This window comes from Salmo salar, chromosome 13 (genome assembly GCF_965601325.2).
Source record: "Salmo salar chromosome 13, fSalSal1, whole genome shotgun sequence".
Taxonomy (NCBI): domain Eukaryota; kingdom Metazoa; phylum Chordata; class Actinopteri; order Salmoniformes; family Salmonidae; genus Salmo; species Salmo salar.
In genome coordinates this window covers 87,220,957-87,236,953 of record NC_138303.1, presented here as the reverse complement: position 1 = coordinate 87,236,953, position 15,997 = coordinate 87,220,957, and the positions used below count along the sequence as shown (strand labels likewise).

At 41.1% G+C, this 15,997-nt stretch overlaps 1 protein-coding gene across 1 annotated transcript in view; it reads left to right on the top strand.

Annotated features, from left to right (window-relative positions):
- tenm1 (teneurin transmembrane protein 1) overlaps nt 1–15,997 on the top strand; it is a 235,903-nt gene that overhangs the window by 177,480 nt on the left and 42,426 nt on the right. Inside the window, exons 17-22 of the mRNA XM_014137548.3 lie at nt 3,212–3,473; nt 4,332–4,599; nt 6,691–6,834; nt 7,111–7,360; nt 8,456–8,476; nt 9,543–9,775. Coding sequence (XP_013993023.1) covers nt 3,212–3,473; nt 4,332–4,599; nt 6,691–6,834; nt 7,111–7,360; nt 8,456–8,476; nt 9,543–9,775 — 1,178 coding nt within the window. The remainder of the gene's footprint in view (nt 1–3,211; nt 3,474–4,331; nt 4,600–6,690; nt 6,835–7,110; nt 7,361–8,455; nt 8,477–9,542; nt 9,776–15,997) is intronic.

Here is a 15,997-nt window from a genome sequence, read left to right as displayed (position 1 = left end):
CTCAATTGTTAAGTTGAAGTGCAATATGAGGCATGATACTTTCTTCCTTTGAACAATAGTGAATGAAAAAATAGCCCGTGTCCACATTATCAAAAAAAAAGTAAAGAAAGAAAGCATCGCAGACCTGAGCTTATAACTTCAAATTATTATTCAAAAAGATGAGGATATCTACATTGTCCGGGGAGAGGGTAGACCTCTCTGCAGTCACTATGTCCCCTGCAGTGGAGAACACCCTCTCACTAGGAACTGAAGTGCCAGGCACAGCCAGGTAGCTATCTTGTCATCATGGCAATGTGAGGGTATTTACACTCATTGCTTTTCCACCATGCCAGTGGATCACCATCCACTGGAATGCCACTTGCTGCCTTGTAGGATTCCACCTCCTCTTTGATGGTGTTGGCAAACGTCTTCCCTGTGTCCTTGCTCGCAAAGGTCTCCCCGAAAAGCTCCTTCATGGCCGAATTATTTTGTGGAGGAGATGCCTCTGAGTCAGCTCCTGTCGGCTCTGTGGCTTGAACCTTGGATCCAGTGCAGTAGATAAGTAGTTCTGTACATTAGGGGGGTATCTGGGGTTCAGGTCCTCTCTAATGGCAGCCTTGACATCTCTAGTGATGGTGCTGTCTTCCTCACTTGAGGTCATGGATTGTAGAAACTTTGTTTTCAGAGGTAGGATCATGGACAGACAGTGCAGTTTCAGTGCTCAGTGCTCAATTTTGATATTTTCCTGTTCATAAAGATCTGGCACGATCTTCATACTGAAGTGGGTGCGCGAGGGGATTTCGTAGCATGGCTCAAGCACTTTCACCATATTTTTAAACCCTTTGTTTTCCACAACAGAGTATGGCCTCATGTCTGCAGTGATAAACATCCCAATAGATTTGGTGATGGCTTTAGCCCAGTCTGATTCTGCCGCGGTGAGAAGTTGTTGTCTCTTGGCTGAGTTGTCTCCCGTCACTGACACACAAGGGTGATGACGCTTTAAATGTGTGGCCATGCTCCATGTAGTTCATGATCATACAGCTTTCTTGTGGCACAATGCCTACACACAGTAATGGTGTTGTCCACCACCCTTCTCCTGTCATTATATTTGACAGGGAAGCCAAAATGCTCCCATACAGTGGGGGAAAAAAGTATTTGATCCCCTGCTGATTTTGTACGTTTGCCCACTTACAAAGAAATTATCAGTCTATAATTTTAATGGTAGATTTATTTGAACAGTGAGAGACAGAATAACAACAACAAACAATCCAGAAAAACTCATGTCAAAAATGTTATAAAATGATTTCCATTTTAATGAGGGAAAGAAGTATTTGACCCCTCTGCAAAACATGACTTAGTACTTGGTGGCAAAAGCCTTGTTGGCAATCACAGAGATCAGACGTTTCTTGTAGTTGGCCACCAGGTTTGCACACATCTCAGGAGGGATTTTGTCCCACTCCTCTTTGCAGATCTTCTCCAAGTCATTAAGGTTTCGAGGCTGACGTTTGGCAACTCGAATCTTCAGCTCCCTCCACAGATTTTCTATGGGATTAAGGTCTGGAGACTGGCTAGGCCACTCCAGGACCTTAATGTGCTTCTTCTTGAGCTACTCCTTTGTTGCCATGGCCGTATGTTTTGGGTCATTGTCATGCTGAAATACCCATCCACGACCCATTTTCAATGCCCTGGCTGAGGGAAGGAGGTTCTCACCCAAGATTTGACAGTACATGGCCCCGTCAAATGATGCGGTGAAGTTGTCCTGTCCCTTAGCAGAAAAACACCCCCAAAGCATAATGTTTCCATGTTTGACGGTGGAGATGGTGTTTTTGGGGTCATAGGCAGCATTCCTCCTCCTCCAAACACGGCGAGTTGAGTTGATGCCAAAGAGCTCCATTTTGGTCTCATCTGACCACAACACTTTCACCAGTTGTCCTCTGAATCATTCAGATGTTCATTGGCAAACTTCAGACGGGCATGTATATGTATTCTTGAGCAGGGGGACCTTGCGGGCGCTGCAGGATTTCAGTCCTTCACGGCGTAGTGTGTTACCAATTGTTTTCTTGGTGACAATGGTCCCAGCTGCCTTGAGATCATTGACAAGATCCTCCCATGTAGTTCTGGGCTGATTCCTCACCGTTCTCATGATCATTGCAACCCCACGAGGTGAGATCTTGCATGGAGCCCCAGGCCGAGGGAGATTGACAGTTCTTTTGTGTTTCTTCCATTTGCGAATAATCGCACCAAATGTTGTCACCTTCTCACCAAGCTGCTTGGCGATGGTCTTGTAGCCCATTCCAGCCTTGTGTAGGTCTACAATCTTGTCCCTGACATCCTTGGAGAGCTCTTTTGTCTTGGCCATGGTGGAGAGTTTGGAATCTGATTGATTGATTGATTGATTGCTTCTGTGGACATGTGTCTTTTTTACAGGTAACAAGCTGCGGTTAGGAGCACTCCCTTTAAGAGTGTGCTCCTAATCTCAGCTCGTGTCCTGTATAAAAGACACCTGGGAGCCAGAAATCTTTCTGATTGAGAGGGGTTCAAATACTTATTTCCCTCATTAAAATGCAAATCAATTTATAACATTTTTGACATGCGTTTTTCTGGATATTTTTGTTGTTATTCTGTCTCTCACTGTTCAAATAAACCTACCATTAAAATTATAGACTGATCCTTTCTTTATCAGTGGGCAAACATACAAAATCAGCAGGGGATCAAATACTTTTTTCCCCCACTGTACATGTACATAAATGAAGCGGGAGACTTTTCCAGTTTTTCAGCTCCTCCGCTAGCCATGGCTGTCACTGCACTCTTTTTTCTTCTTTGCTTTTTGCAACGCGAGCATCCAGGTTTGATTTGTTGGGATTCAACATGCCCCGTTCACGTGAACAGTACACACAACTGCTTTTTAAAAATAATCAAATCAACCTTCAGGCTTCAGAGTAAAACACAGCATGCATCTGTCTTGTCTTTATCTTTTCACTGCAACTCTGCATCGAGATTTAGGGAATTTTTACTTTAAAAAGTAACAGCGGCAGTAAAACTGTATCTCACACTATGATGGTCAAACTTTGCAATTGATCCATGGTTCACATGCGTGCCGAGTCGTGGGGGGTGATCCGTACGGATCACGGATCAACTACGGTCCGTTACACCACTAGTGGATACTATAGTAAACTGGCTTATGATGCTGAGATAGTCTTGCTCTGATTTGTGTCGATTTCTGTTCCTGTAGTTTTGACCTGGTGGCTGCAGGGGGAATCTCAGTCTCCCTGATCTTCCAGAGGGCTCCCTTCCTCATGCAGAAACGCACCGTCTGGTTACCATGGAACCAGTTTGTGGTTGTAGAGAAGGTCACCATGGCGAGGGTGGAGTCTCGCCCCCCTGTATGTGACCTGAAGAACCTGGTCAGTCCCTACCCAATCGTCCTCCCCTCCCCTCTCACCCGTTTCGCCAGCACCTGTGAGGAGCGAGGCCCAGCCATCCCTGAGCTGCAGGTACAGTAGACTGCTCACTCACCAGCTAGTAATAAACATAATATATATGGTAATATACAGTTTTAAGTCCCAGTTGTACTCACTCAGCTTTCAATTACAACCTATACTCTACTCGGAATATCATGTTAGGATGACTTCCAGGTGTAAGTGATAAATGGTCGTTTTTATTCCAATTCCTGCATTTTTCTTTAGTAGGATATTGAAATGTTTTTTTTTGCGTTCTTCCTGCACCGTGTCAAATTTTCAGCAGGCTCATATTGTACCTGTGAATCATCTTAGAATCTCACACTAATCAGTTGCCGGGGCGCTTTATTCACAGAGCTGCCATCTGCTTGCTATTTTCTCCCCGGACCCCCCTGATATTCCTACCTCTTTGGAACTGTGTTTTGCAGTGTGTAGACGACTAGACGTCCTAGTTTGTTGTGGAAGATAATGAAACTGATAGTGATTTTAATGAGGACCCAGTTCAGAATGAATGAATCTGTGAGCAGTGAAGGGTGGGAGTGGGGGTTAGATCATCAGCAGTAATTAAAATGTCCTCCTGTACGTTGCTAATGATATAGGATATATAGTTGCTATTTTGTATTCCAGGGGCATAGTGTTACAAAGAATGTTCAAAGTTAAAAAAGTGTCAAGTATCGTTATTTTGATTTGGTTTCAAGAAAGTGATAGACAGTACGTGCAAATATATATTGGAGCGAGTACAAACACTGAGTGATCAAACATTCTTTACTGAGAAAGTTTAAAAAGTTTTCTATACGTACAGTCTGTATCCTTGGGGCTTTTGAAGCCTTTCCAACTCCTAGTTACCAATAGCATGTAATAACAGCAGGTGAAATGCTTTCTCCTCCTCCTCAGGCTGTCCAAGAGGAGATCACCATCCCTGGCAGTTTCTTAAAGCTCAGCTACCTGAGCACCCGCTCGCCTGGCTACAAGTCTCTGTTACGCATCATCTTAACCCACTCCATCATCCCCACTGGCCTTGTTAAGGTGCACGTATCCTCCGCCATCGAGGGACGCCTCTTCCAGAAGTGGTTCCCTGCTGCCCCCAACCTGGTCTATGTCCTGGCCTGGAACAAGACTGATGTCTATGGGCAGAAAGTGTTGGGCCTGGCCCAAGCTTTTGGTAAGACAGTATGGAGCACTTGAATCATATACATTCAGATTCCCTATAGGGCAAACATAATGTGCTGTATTTCACTCCTTTGACAATTTACACCCAAGGGATGTAAATTGTAAGCATTCTCCATTGGGTAACTACGAGAGACAATCTGTAGCTAATGGAAGATAAAAATCTATAAAGACAGTATAATGTTCAACAGTGTAACAGAAGAACAGCATGTTACTTTTGTTATACTTTTTCTTTAGATAATACAATCACACAGAGCTCTAAAGAGATTGTCAGTGTGTTAATGCTCAGTAGTATGAAAGCCTGAGAGATTTTTGAAGGGCCACATATAAGCTCTATATCAGTGGTTGATTTAGTGTGCCGTCTGCCTATTGGGAGCACCAGCTCTTAATGGAGAGAGTGTTACAAATCTAAATGGAATAGAAAGCAGGAGAGACCCAGCTAGCACATTTGGTTCCTTGGAAGTTGTGGGTACGTATTTTTTTGGTTTCCCATTGGTTCTGGGAAGGTTCCTGACCGGTAAATCTGAAAGTAGTTTAAATATTCTGAAAACAGAAGTGAACATTTCACCTGTTCTGGGAACTAAAATGTTTAGTTGCAAGGAGGTTCTGAGAACGTTTTACTATGGCTCCCTGAAATGTTTCCTGGTAGGTTTTATTACCGTTTTGAGATCGGAAATTATAGGTTATTTTGAGGTTTTTGAATTACTTACTTGAGGAAACCTGCCGAAAACGTTATGCTGAAGTACTGAAATTCCCACAGGAGAACATTGTTTCATGACTTTCTCTGAACTACTTGAGAACATTCTTAATGTCAAACCAGTTGGAGAACGTTCCTAGAACATTAAAAATGTCAATTAAATGTAACCATGTTTAGACTTTTAGGAAATGTTCTGTTAAAGTAATGAAATACCCAGAAAATAATTTTATTCTGTCAAGTTCCTTAAAAGGGCTGAGAATGTTCCCAAGCCAAGCAACTATCCTGCTCCATTCCCAGAACATTGTAGGAAGGTTGTATGCAAAATAACCATAGGATAACCACATGCTCACCAAGCTCTAAGAAACACAATGGTTCTCAGAACGTCATGTGCTAGCTGGGCACTCTTATCTCCTTCACACTATGAGGATTTCTCTCTTGATTGCTCCATGTATTACTATCAGATAGCAGAGTGTTTCTTGATTGCCTGGCTGGTGTGCATGCGTTGGAATCCTTTCTCACTGAATGCACGATTTAATTTGTGTGTATTCAGCTCCTTGATGGTGGATATGATGCACTGTGGTTAATAGTCTGTGATATAAATAGGAAGTCCTGGAGATGTTACGGACCGAACACATGACACAATTAGGAACAACATCCAAACTAAATTCAAATTCAAAACACACATTTTGTTATGGGGCAAACATATTTTCATCCACACGAAACCAGAGGAAGAGATAAGGAAATGAGACAGGCTCTAATTTATTCATTTATCTTTATGTACCAGTGGGAATTGAGCTCTCTCTCTCTCTCACGCTTTCTTTCCCTCCTTCCTCCTCACCATCCCTCTCTCCGTTGCCGATAGTAACAGGCTGATCTATCATGGTGAGACAGGCAGGAGCCTGTAGCTACTCTGTGTAACTGACTATGTCCTGCTTGTTGTGTGTGTGTGTGTTTGTGTGTGCTTCCTTCGCATATGTTTGTGTGGGTGGAGAGAGAGAAGAGAGAGAGAGAGAGAGAGAGAGAGAGAGAGAGAGAGAGAGAGAGGGCAGCAAGACAGAGTGACAAAAATTGTGTGAGCATGTACACATACTGGGTGGATGCAGCAGAGCATGATGGTATCAGTGATGCATTAAAAAGGCTCCGGAGACTCGCAGACTGTTAGCACACATCCAGGCTCTGCTATAACCACCGTGCTGCATCGTTCCAGCCTCTGCCTTGACCACAGCAACTCCAGATTCAAGCAATTGTACACTATGCAGGAGCTAGCCGCACAAAAGCATTAGGGGTTGTTTTTTTTCCAGGTATGTCTCTTTGTAAATGCAATAACAACAGCATAATGAATGCATTGGCAGCGTCACATTAACAGCATAGTGGTCTATTGTGTTCCAGTCTCTGTAGGCTATGAGTATGAGTCATGTGCTGACTACATTGTGTGGGAGAGAAGGATGGCTCAGCTGCAGGGCTTTGAGATGATTGCCTCCAACCTAGGGGGCTGGTCCCTGGACAAGCACCACATCCTTAACCTCCAAAGCGGTGAGGGCTCTGCCTGTTCCTCTGTATCACAATTCCATTCAACAGTACTTTACCCTAAGCCTACCTGACCTGACACTATTTCATACCTGGTTATCTAGTAGGAATATTGTGAAGACATTCTTGCCAAACTATCATTTTTTTAACTTCAATTTCAAATTACTTGATATAGACTAGTACAATGCATTATTCTTGGCCTTGTTGAACTTTGAAGATTCCAGGAAGGACTAGTCATTCCTCTGGATTAGAATATAATTGCTAGTTGTCCTTAAACTCCAGGTGTCCTACACAAAGGGAATGGAGAGAACATCTTCATCTCCCAGCAACCTCCAGTCATCCACACAGTGATGGGGACGGGGAACGTGCGCACCATCCCCTGCCCCAACTGTAACGGGCCTGCCCTGGGCAGCAAGCTCTACGCTCCTGTCGCTATCACTTGTGGCTCCGATGGCAGCATCTACATTGGCGACTTCAACTTCATCAGAAGGATTCTACCCAACGGATTTGCTATTAGCATACTAGAACTGAGGTGACACTTTAAGACTAACAGTTAAAGCAGCAATATGTAACTTTTTGGGCGACCCAACCAAATTCACATGGAAATATGTGTTATAGATATGCCATTCTCATTGAAAGCAAGTCTAAGAAGTGATAGATCTGTTCTATGTGCGCTATTTCTATTCTTCCTGTTCTTAAGTTTGGTTTTTGCGCCTTTTACTTTCAGTTTTGTACACCAGATCTAAAAGGTTGAAAATACAATAGTTTTGGTTATGGAAAATATATTTCACAGCGGTTGTCACGACTTCCACCGAAGTCGGCTCCTCTCCTTGTTCGGGCGGCGTTCGGCGATTGACGTCACCGGCTTTCTAGCCATCGCTGCTCCATTTTTCATTTATCCATTTGTCTTGTCTTGTTTCCATACACACCTGGTTTTCATTTCCTCAATTAAGCTACTTGTATTTAACCCTCTTTTTCCCATCATGTTTTGTGTGTAATTGTTTCATGTTGCTGTGGTGTCTTTTTACGCGCTTTACTTTTGTTATGTTCCGTGTTTTTGAGCGCATTTGATTTATGTTGTGTTCTTTTGGATCTTTAATAAAGTGCGCCTGTTTACATCACGCTACTCTCCTGCACCTGACTTCGCCTCTTTTACACACGCTGACAGCGGTTTAGATGGTAAAATTATTCTCTGCACTATACTTGCTTGTTTTGTCACATGAACTGAAATTAGGCGAACTATTCGAATTTTAGCAACCAGGAAATGGCGAAGCAATTTCTGCATAGTGCATCTTTAAATATGTTTTTCAGTGTTTTTATGTTTTTGTACATTATCACAAGCACTATTTGAGGTTGAAGCATTTGACATATACAGTATAATAAAAGTTGTTGTAGTGCTAGTTGCCCAAATACTTTGCTGTTGTTGTTATGATTGTTCAATTTTCAAGATCAAATGGAAAAAGATTAGGAAATAAGTAATCTATTGTGCACACAGTACACGAACAAACTGAACAGAAAAGTTTCATTGAAATGCTTTCATAAGTGTAATCATGGATCGAAGAAGAGACATTTCTCCAAGGATAAGAACTAATACTGTCTTTCTATCTCTTTAATACAACGCTGCTAGGAATCGAGATATCAGGCACAGGTACGTTTTCAATACCATATTCATTCATAATGTATTTTCCTCAAAACTGTTTTTATGACACTGCTGCATGAAGAGAGCGGTGCTTCAGTTGCAAACCGCCAGCCTCCCTTTCATGGATGAAAGAAGACGTTCTCATTTGGTTACAGAATACAGGATTAGAAGCGAGGAGAGTCAGTCAATATGGAAGTTTATTGACCTGGATTTAAAAGTAGCAGGGATCAGAAATGGAGAAAAATACAAACGATGCGAGGTCTTTAAAGGGTGCCTCTTATCATAGACAAGCCCCAGCCTTTCATGTGTGTTTAGATGGGAGAGCACCCCGCTGAAGGCCAGTGTAACACTGTTGTGTTGGGATAGGCTTCTCATACTCTCTCCCCCGAACGAACAGGCTCTCATTTCTCCCAGAGATATGATTCATCTTTTCAAGCAGCTGTCATGTTCGCAATTGATTCTTTCTCAATCAAAGCCTGTAAAAAAAAATCACTGAACTAGCTGTGCTTTTTCTTCACTGCTTGTATGGAATGGCACATTCAGCTAAAGCCTGAGATGAGTAATGTTCCTCTCCAAATCAGCATCTATAATCATAGCTTAATATTTACAGAGAGTTCACAAGGAAGCACGCCATCACACATAGCTCTTACACTCTGTCAGGGCTCATATTACACAGGCACTTAGGTTGCCTCCATCATTTTGTCAGGATTTCAGTCCCCTTTCAGTTGCAGTGAATCAACTGTAAAGGTGATACAGCTGTCAGAATTAGCGCTGTAAGGGTTTTAATAATAACTTCTGATGAAAAGATGGAGTCTGTCTGTGGTTGGCAGATGTTTGTTTCACGTCAGCGAGATTTTAATGTCGGAGCTGATGACGTGGTTCCTCTTGAGCAACCATTTAATATGAAAGACTGTCGGAGGCAACTGAACTGGTGTTTAGTGATAAAAGCCAGCTCTTTGAAGATTGCTCAGTACTGTATATGTGTATTTCATACAAACAGTACATTGTTCATGTTTTTGGTACTTTATACCTAAGTGACTGGGTAACATTTTGCTCACAAGTCTTTTCTTTTCAGCACCAGCCCAGCCCATAAGTACTACCTGGCCATGGACCCAGTAAGGGAGCTTCTTTACCTGTCTGACACCAGCAGCAGGAGGGTCTACAGACTCAGGACCCTTACGGAGCCGAAGGACCTGGCCAAGAACATGGAGGTGGTGGCAGGGACTGGGGACCAGTGCACCCCCTTCGACCAGGGCCACTGTGGAGACGGGGGCAAAGCCACCGAGGCCTCCCTCAACAACCCCAGAGGTACAGCATCATCATTACCTTAATATAGCAATTAGTCTATAATTCAAGAAAAATCCAGGGCTACTTTATTGCTTTCAATTTGAAATTTTGCTTAATAAATTGTATTTTGTGAAGTGAGAGATTTAAAAGGACAGCTATTTACAGTGCCTTCAGAAAGTATTCACACCCCTTGACTTTTTCCACATTTTGTTGTGTTACAGATTTTGTGTCACTGGCCTACACACAATACCCCATAATGTAAAAGTGGAATTATATATTTTTTATTTTTTACAAGTTATTACAAATGAAAAGCTGAAATGTCTTCAGTCAATAAGTATTCAACCTCTTTATTGCATGGACTCACTCTATGTGCAATAATAGTGTTTAACATGATTTTTGAATGTGTACCTCATCATTGTACCCCACACATAACATTATTTCTAAGGTCCCTTAGTCGAGCAGTGAATTTCAAACAGATTCAACCACAAAGACCAGGTAGGTTTTCCAATGCCTCAGAAAGAAGGGCACCTATTGGTGGATAGGTAAAAGTTTTTTAAAAAGCAGACATTGAACATCCCTTTGAGCATAGTGAAAGATACCGATGTCCTTCCTAACTCAGTTGACGGAGATGAAGGAAACCACTCAGGGATTTCACCATGAGGCCAATGATGACTTTAAAACAGTTACAGAGTTTAATGACTGTGATAGGAGAAAACTTAGGATGTATCAACAACATTGTAGTTACTCCACAATACTAACCTAAATGACAGTGACAAGAAGGATGCGTGTACCAGACTCCAAATATTCTAAAACATTTGCAATGTTTTGTAAAGTAAAACTGCGATAAAATGTGGCAAAGAAATTAACTTCATTTCCTGAATACAAAGCATTATGTTTAGGGAAAATCCAACAAAACACATCACTGAGAACCATTATTCATATTTACAAGCATGGTTGTGGCTGCATCATGTTATGGGTATACTTGTCATCGGCAAAACTAGGGAGTTTTTTTAGGATAAAAAGAAATGGAATAGAGCTAAGCACAGGCAAAATCCTAGAGGAAAACCTGATTCAGTCTGCTTTCCAACAGACACTGGGAGTCAAGTTCACCTTTCAACAGGACAATAACCTAAAACACAAGGCCAAATATACACGTTAAATGTTCCTGAGTGGCCTAGTTACAGTTTTGACTTAAATCGGCATTAAAATCTATGGTAAGACTTAAACATAGCTGTCTAGCAATGATCAACAACCAACTTGACAGAGCTTTAAGAATTTAAAAAAGAACAATGTGCAAATATTGTACAATCCAGGTGTACAAAACTCTTAGAGACTTACCAAGAAAGACTCACAGCTGTAATCACTGCCGAAGGTGATTCTAACATGATTGGACTCAGGGGTGTGACTACTTACGTAAATTAAATATTTCTCTATTTCTTTTTCAATAAATTTGCAAACATTTCAAAAAACATGTTTTCACTTTCTCATTAAGGGGTATTGTGTATATGAGCGAGATAAACTTTTTTAAATACATTTTGAATTCAGGCTGTAACACAACAAAATGTGGAATAAGTCTAGGGCTATGAATACTTTCTGAAGGCACTGTATATACATTCAGCAACCAGCCCTTTTCTGAACCTGAGAAGTATTATGATTCAAGGTCTGAATATTGACAGATATTAGCAGAGGTTCAATGTGCTTCTGTCTTGTCAATAGAAAGTCCTTGAAATTGGTTTGTCCACCAATGATGATCCCATTCATTTTCTGTTCTCAAACAGCGGCAGCTTTGAAGTTCAAACAGAGTGTCTCTCCTTTTTGTCAGGGTTGAAATTCCTGTCTGCAGTCTCCTCTCTACAGTGAACATGTGGAAGAGCCAATTTAGGCTCAGAGCAGTGTGGGCACATCATTTAGACTGGCTTCAGCCCGGGCATGATTTTTTGGCTCCAGTGCTGAGACGCTATTAATTACAACTATGTGCCCGCCCCTCCTCTCTCCCCCTCCCCTTCTCCCTCAACCTCTCCCTCAGCCTTATCATCTGGGCTGGGTGGAGCTTAGTTAGACCACACAGTACAGTATGGCAGCAATGGAAATTAATTTTGCTGCTCCTCCAATACACAATACCCGGGATTCCATGGCCCCGTAGGCGCCAGAGTAAGGCCCTTATCACAGGGGTGGGCAACATACGGCCCCACAGACCAAATTGAATGTGCTTGCGGTATGGAGTAATAAAAATCTACAATTATAATAATAATAAAATAAAATGGGGGGGAATATTATTTTGGGTAAAAAAAACACTCCAGGCCACTCTTGAACATCTAAAACTAGATAAAAAAGTATGTAGAAATTATAATGGACCTCTACATTTTCAAATAACTGCCCTTTTTCTAGCCCACAAATTGCTTTTGACGCGAACTAATCGGTCCCCCCAAAAATCTTTGCGGCCCTTGGCTGAATTTTTAAATCCCGATGTGGCCCTCGAGACAAATTTTTGCCCACCCCTGCATTATCAGGTGATAACACAGTCACTGCATCAGGGTCCATCACACACAGTCCCAATAACTGACTGGTTTGTTCAATGTCATTTCAGCAAGCCATGACACCCACCATCTCAGATTGTTCTGAAATCATTTATGTAGTTAGAACCAGATAAGATTAGCATTCCTTCAACATTATTTTGTTGAAATATATCTCTGGGAAATTAAGCTAATAGATTTTTACCCAAATTGGCCATTTTAATGTATAGCCCTCATATAAATATTCAATAGTAGTAGTAGAACCTAATAGAATAGTACCTAATATCTGATTTGGACCAAGCTTTTTTCTAATAATGAGTAAGACATGAGGAATGGAATGGCAAGATGGCGGACTGCACACAGCAATGTAGATCACCTCAAGATAAAAATGTAATATTCAATATCGGTAAGTTAGACTAAATATTAGCACTTCACAATCTGGTGGGTAATAACCTTCAATCTGTATAACACCACAAAACAAATTATAAGACTAGAGAAATGTATTGCCAAATATTACAAAAACAAGCAACACCCAAACATGACGGAGAGTAAGACAGGGGAACCTATCTCAAAACGAAAATGTGGCTCTTCTACAGACAGACGATTTAATCTTTTCACCACCAGAAATGGTAAAGGTCGAAACCGATCTGTTGAAATCAATAAATGACAAACTGGGCAAACTTGAACTAGTCAGTAAGGATATAAAAGAGTTGAAGACCTTGAGATGAGTGACCAAAAAGCTGCGACATTGGAGAAAGACACAAACAAGCTAAAAGGGACAGTCAATAAGATTGAAACCGATGTTAATGAACTTTAAAAGGAGAACATCGTTCTGAGAGAAGCCTTACTTGACATACAGACTAGATCCATAAGAGAGAATCTGGTACTTACAGGTATCCAAGAGAAAGAAGAAGTTCCTGAATATGTAGTTAGAGTTCCTCCTTACAGCGCTTTAGCTTCGCATGGGATCTATCGACAAAATCCAACTCAAACGTGTACACCGCTTCAGACAGAGAGGGCAGAGGTATGAACGCCAAATCGTTGCCAAATTTGCTTTCTTTAAAGATCGAATATTGGTTAAAAGCCTGGGTAAAAGCTGGCATGAAAATAGGCATAAAAATGCTGGCATGAAAATAGGCATAAATGACCAGTTCCTGAAGGAAATTGCAGAACAGGGCAAAGTTCTGTATCCAATTTTCAAGGAAAATAGATTGAAATGGAAACGCGTAGCTCTCGTAGTAATTTGTAAGTCGCTCTGGATAAGAGCGTCTGCTAAATGACTTAAATGTAAATGTAAATGTAGTCAATAAAATGTATATTGATAACCAATTGTTCAAAGACACAAAGACTACTCCATGGCTATTCTAAAAATGAAGCACACAATACTAGCCTTGGTATGGATTGTAATAATACATATAGCTTTTCTATCTATCTTCAAATATAACTAATTGGAACACAAAAGCACTATTCAACATGGTGGAGATAAAAACACAGCAGACAGAAGGCACAGTATGTGGGTATGTGTGGATGTATTGAGATGGATGGTGTGTGTTTTTTGGTGTTTGGGAAAGTGTGGCGTTGAGTGAGAAAGGAAATGGTTGCATATCCCAGAACCAATGTATGTCTGTGAACAGGTGTCATGAGAGAGCTTTCAATTTTGTGCAGATGAGGGATATACATTTTATAATGAATTTTACATCTTATTTATTTAATTATCCTATCATGGTGGAACAGCATTTTAAAATAAATTACACACCTAATTTATTTATTGACCTATCATGGGGAACTACATTTTTAAAATAAATTATACATCTAATTTATATATGGTCCAACACTACTGTTCAAAAGCTTGGGGCCACTTAGAAATGTCCTTGTTTTGAAAGAAAAGCAATTTTTTTGTCCATTAAAATAACATCAATTGATCAGAAATACAGTGTAGACATTGTTAATGTTGTAAATGACTAATGTAGCTGGAAATGGCAGTTTGTTTATGGAATATCTACACAGGTGTACAGAGGCCCATTATCAGCAACCATCACTCCTGTGTTCCAATGGCACGTTGTGTTAGCTAATCCAAGTTTAGCATTTTAAAAGGCTAATTGATCATTTGAAAACCATCTTGCAATTATGTTAGCAGGGCTGAAAACTGTTGTTCTGATTAAAGTAGCAATAAAACTTGCCTTCTTTAGACTAGATGAGTCTCTGAAGCATCAGCATTTGTGGGTTCTATTACAGGCTCAGAATGGTCTGAAACAAAGGACTTTCTTCTGAAACTCGTCAGTCTATTCTTGTTCTCAGAAATGAAGGCTTCTCCATGTGAGAAATTGCCAAGAAACTGAAGATCAGAAAAGCGCAAACTGGCTCTAACCAGAATAGAAAGAGGAGTGGGAGGCCCTGGTGCACAACTGAGCAAGAGGACAAGTACATTAGAGTGTCTAGTTTGAGAAACAGACACCTCACAAGTCCTCAACTGGCAGCTTCATTAAATAGTACCTGCAAAACACCAGTCTCAACGTCAACAATGAAGAGGCGACTCCAGGATGCTGGCCTTCTAGGCAGAGTTGCAAAGAAAAAGCCATATCTCAGACTGACCAATAAAAAGAAAAGATTAAGATGGGCAAAAGAACAGACACTTGACAGAGGAACTGTCAACTGCATCCCGGAGTCGCCTCTTCACTGTTGAACACTGTTGTTCAAAGGAGCTAGCCAACAACACAGCTAACTCAATCACTTCAAACTGAAGATGGAAAGACTACAAACTAGCTGCACTTTGTTTCGTTTTACCTTTTTTCAATTGATATTTCTTTGTATGTATCCATAAAAAATTATGCCAGATGATTCATGATTTCGGAGAGACTATCAAGGCACAAGGCGAGACCCAGATGGTTGGAGTCTTACAATGTTTATTAATCCAAAACGGGGTAGGCAAGAGAACAGCCAAAAGGTCGTGTACAGGCAAAAGGTCAAAACCAGTACAAAAATCCAATAGGTACCAAAGGGCAGGCAAATTCAAGGTCAGGGCAGGCAGGATGATCAGGCAGGCAGGAAAGTAGTCCAAAGTCGGGCAGTGGTCAAAACCGGGAAGACACGCAAAAGAGAATAGAAAAGGAGTACGGGGAAAAACACGCTGGTTGACTTGAATAAACATACAAGACGAACTGGCACAGAGAGACAGGAAACACAGGGATAAATACACTGGGGAAAATAAGCGACACATGTAGGGGGTGGAGACAATCACAGGGACAGGTGAAACAGATCAGGGCATGACAGAGACAGACAGCAAGGTTTTTCAAATCTCCGCTGTTGAAAACTAAATGTTAGTCTAAAAGAAATGTGAGACAATGTCTAGCTGCTTTTTATAGTGGAGATCAAGTTTATAAATTGCTTGGCTGGGCTGATGAGACAGTGGATTGCACAGTCAGGTGGAACAGAATAAATATGCATTTTAACATCAAAGATTTAGCTGGTGGTAAATTAGACACAAGCTGGAATGCGTTTATAACCAATCCGCATTCAGGATTAGACCCACCTGTTGTACAGAACCAGTCAAATGTTTGGACAAACCTACTCATACCTGGGTTTTTCTTTATTTTTACTATTTTCTACATTGTAGAATAATAGTGAAGACATCAACACTATGAAATAACACATATGGAATCATGTAGTAACCAAAACAAGTGTTAAACAAATCGAAATATATTTGAGATTTGAGATTTTTCAAAGTTGCCAC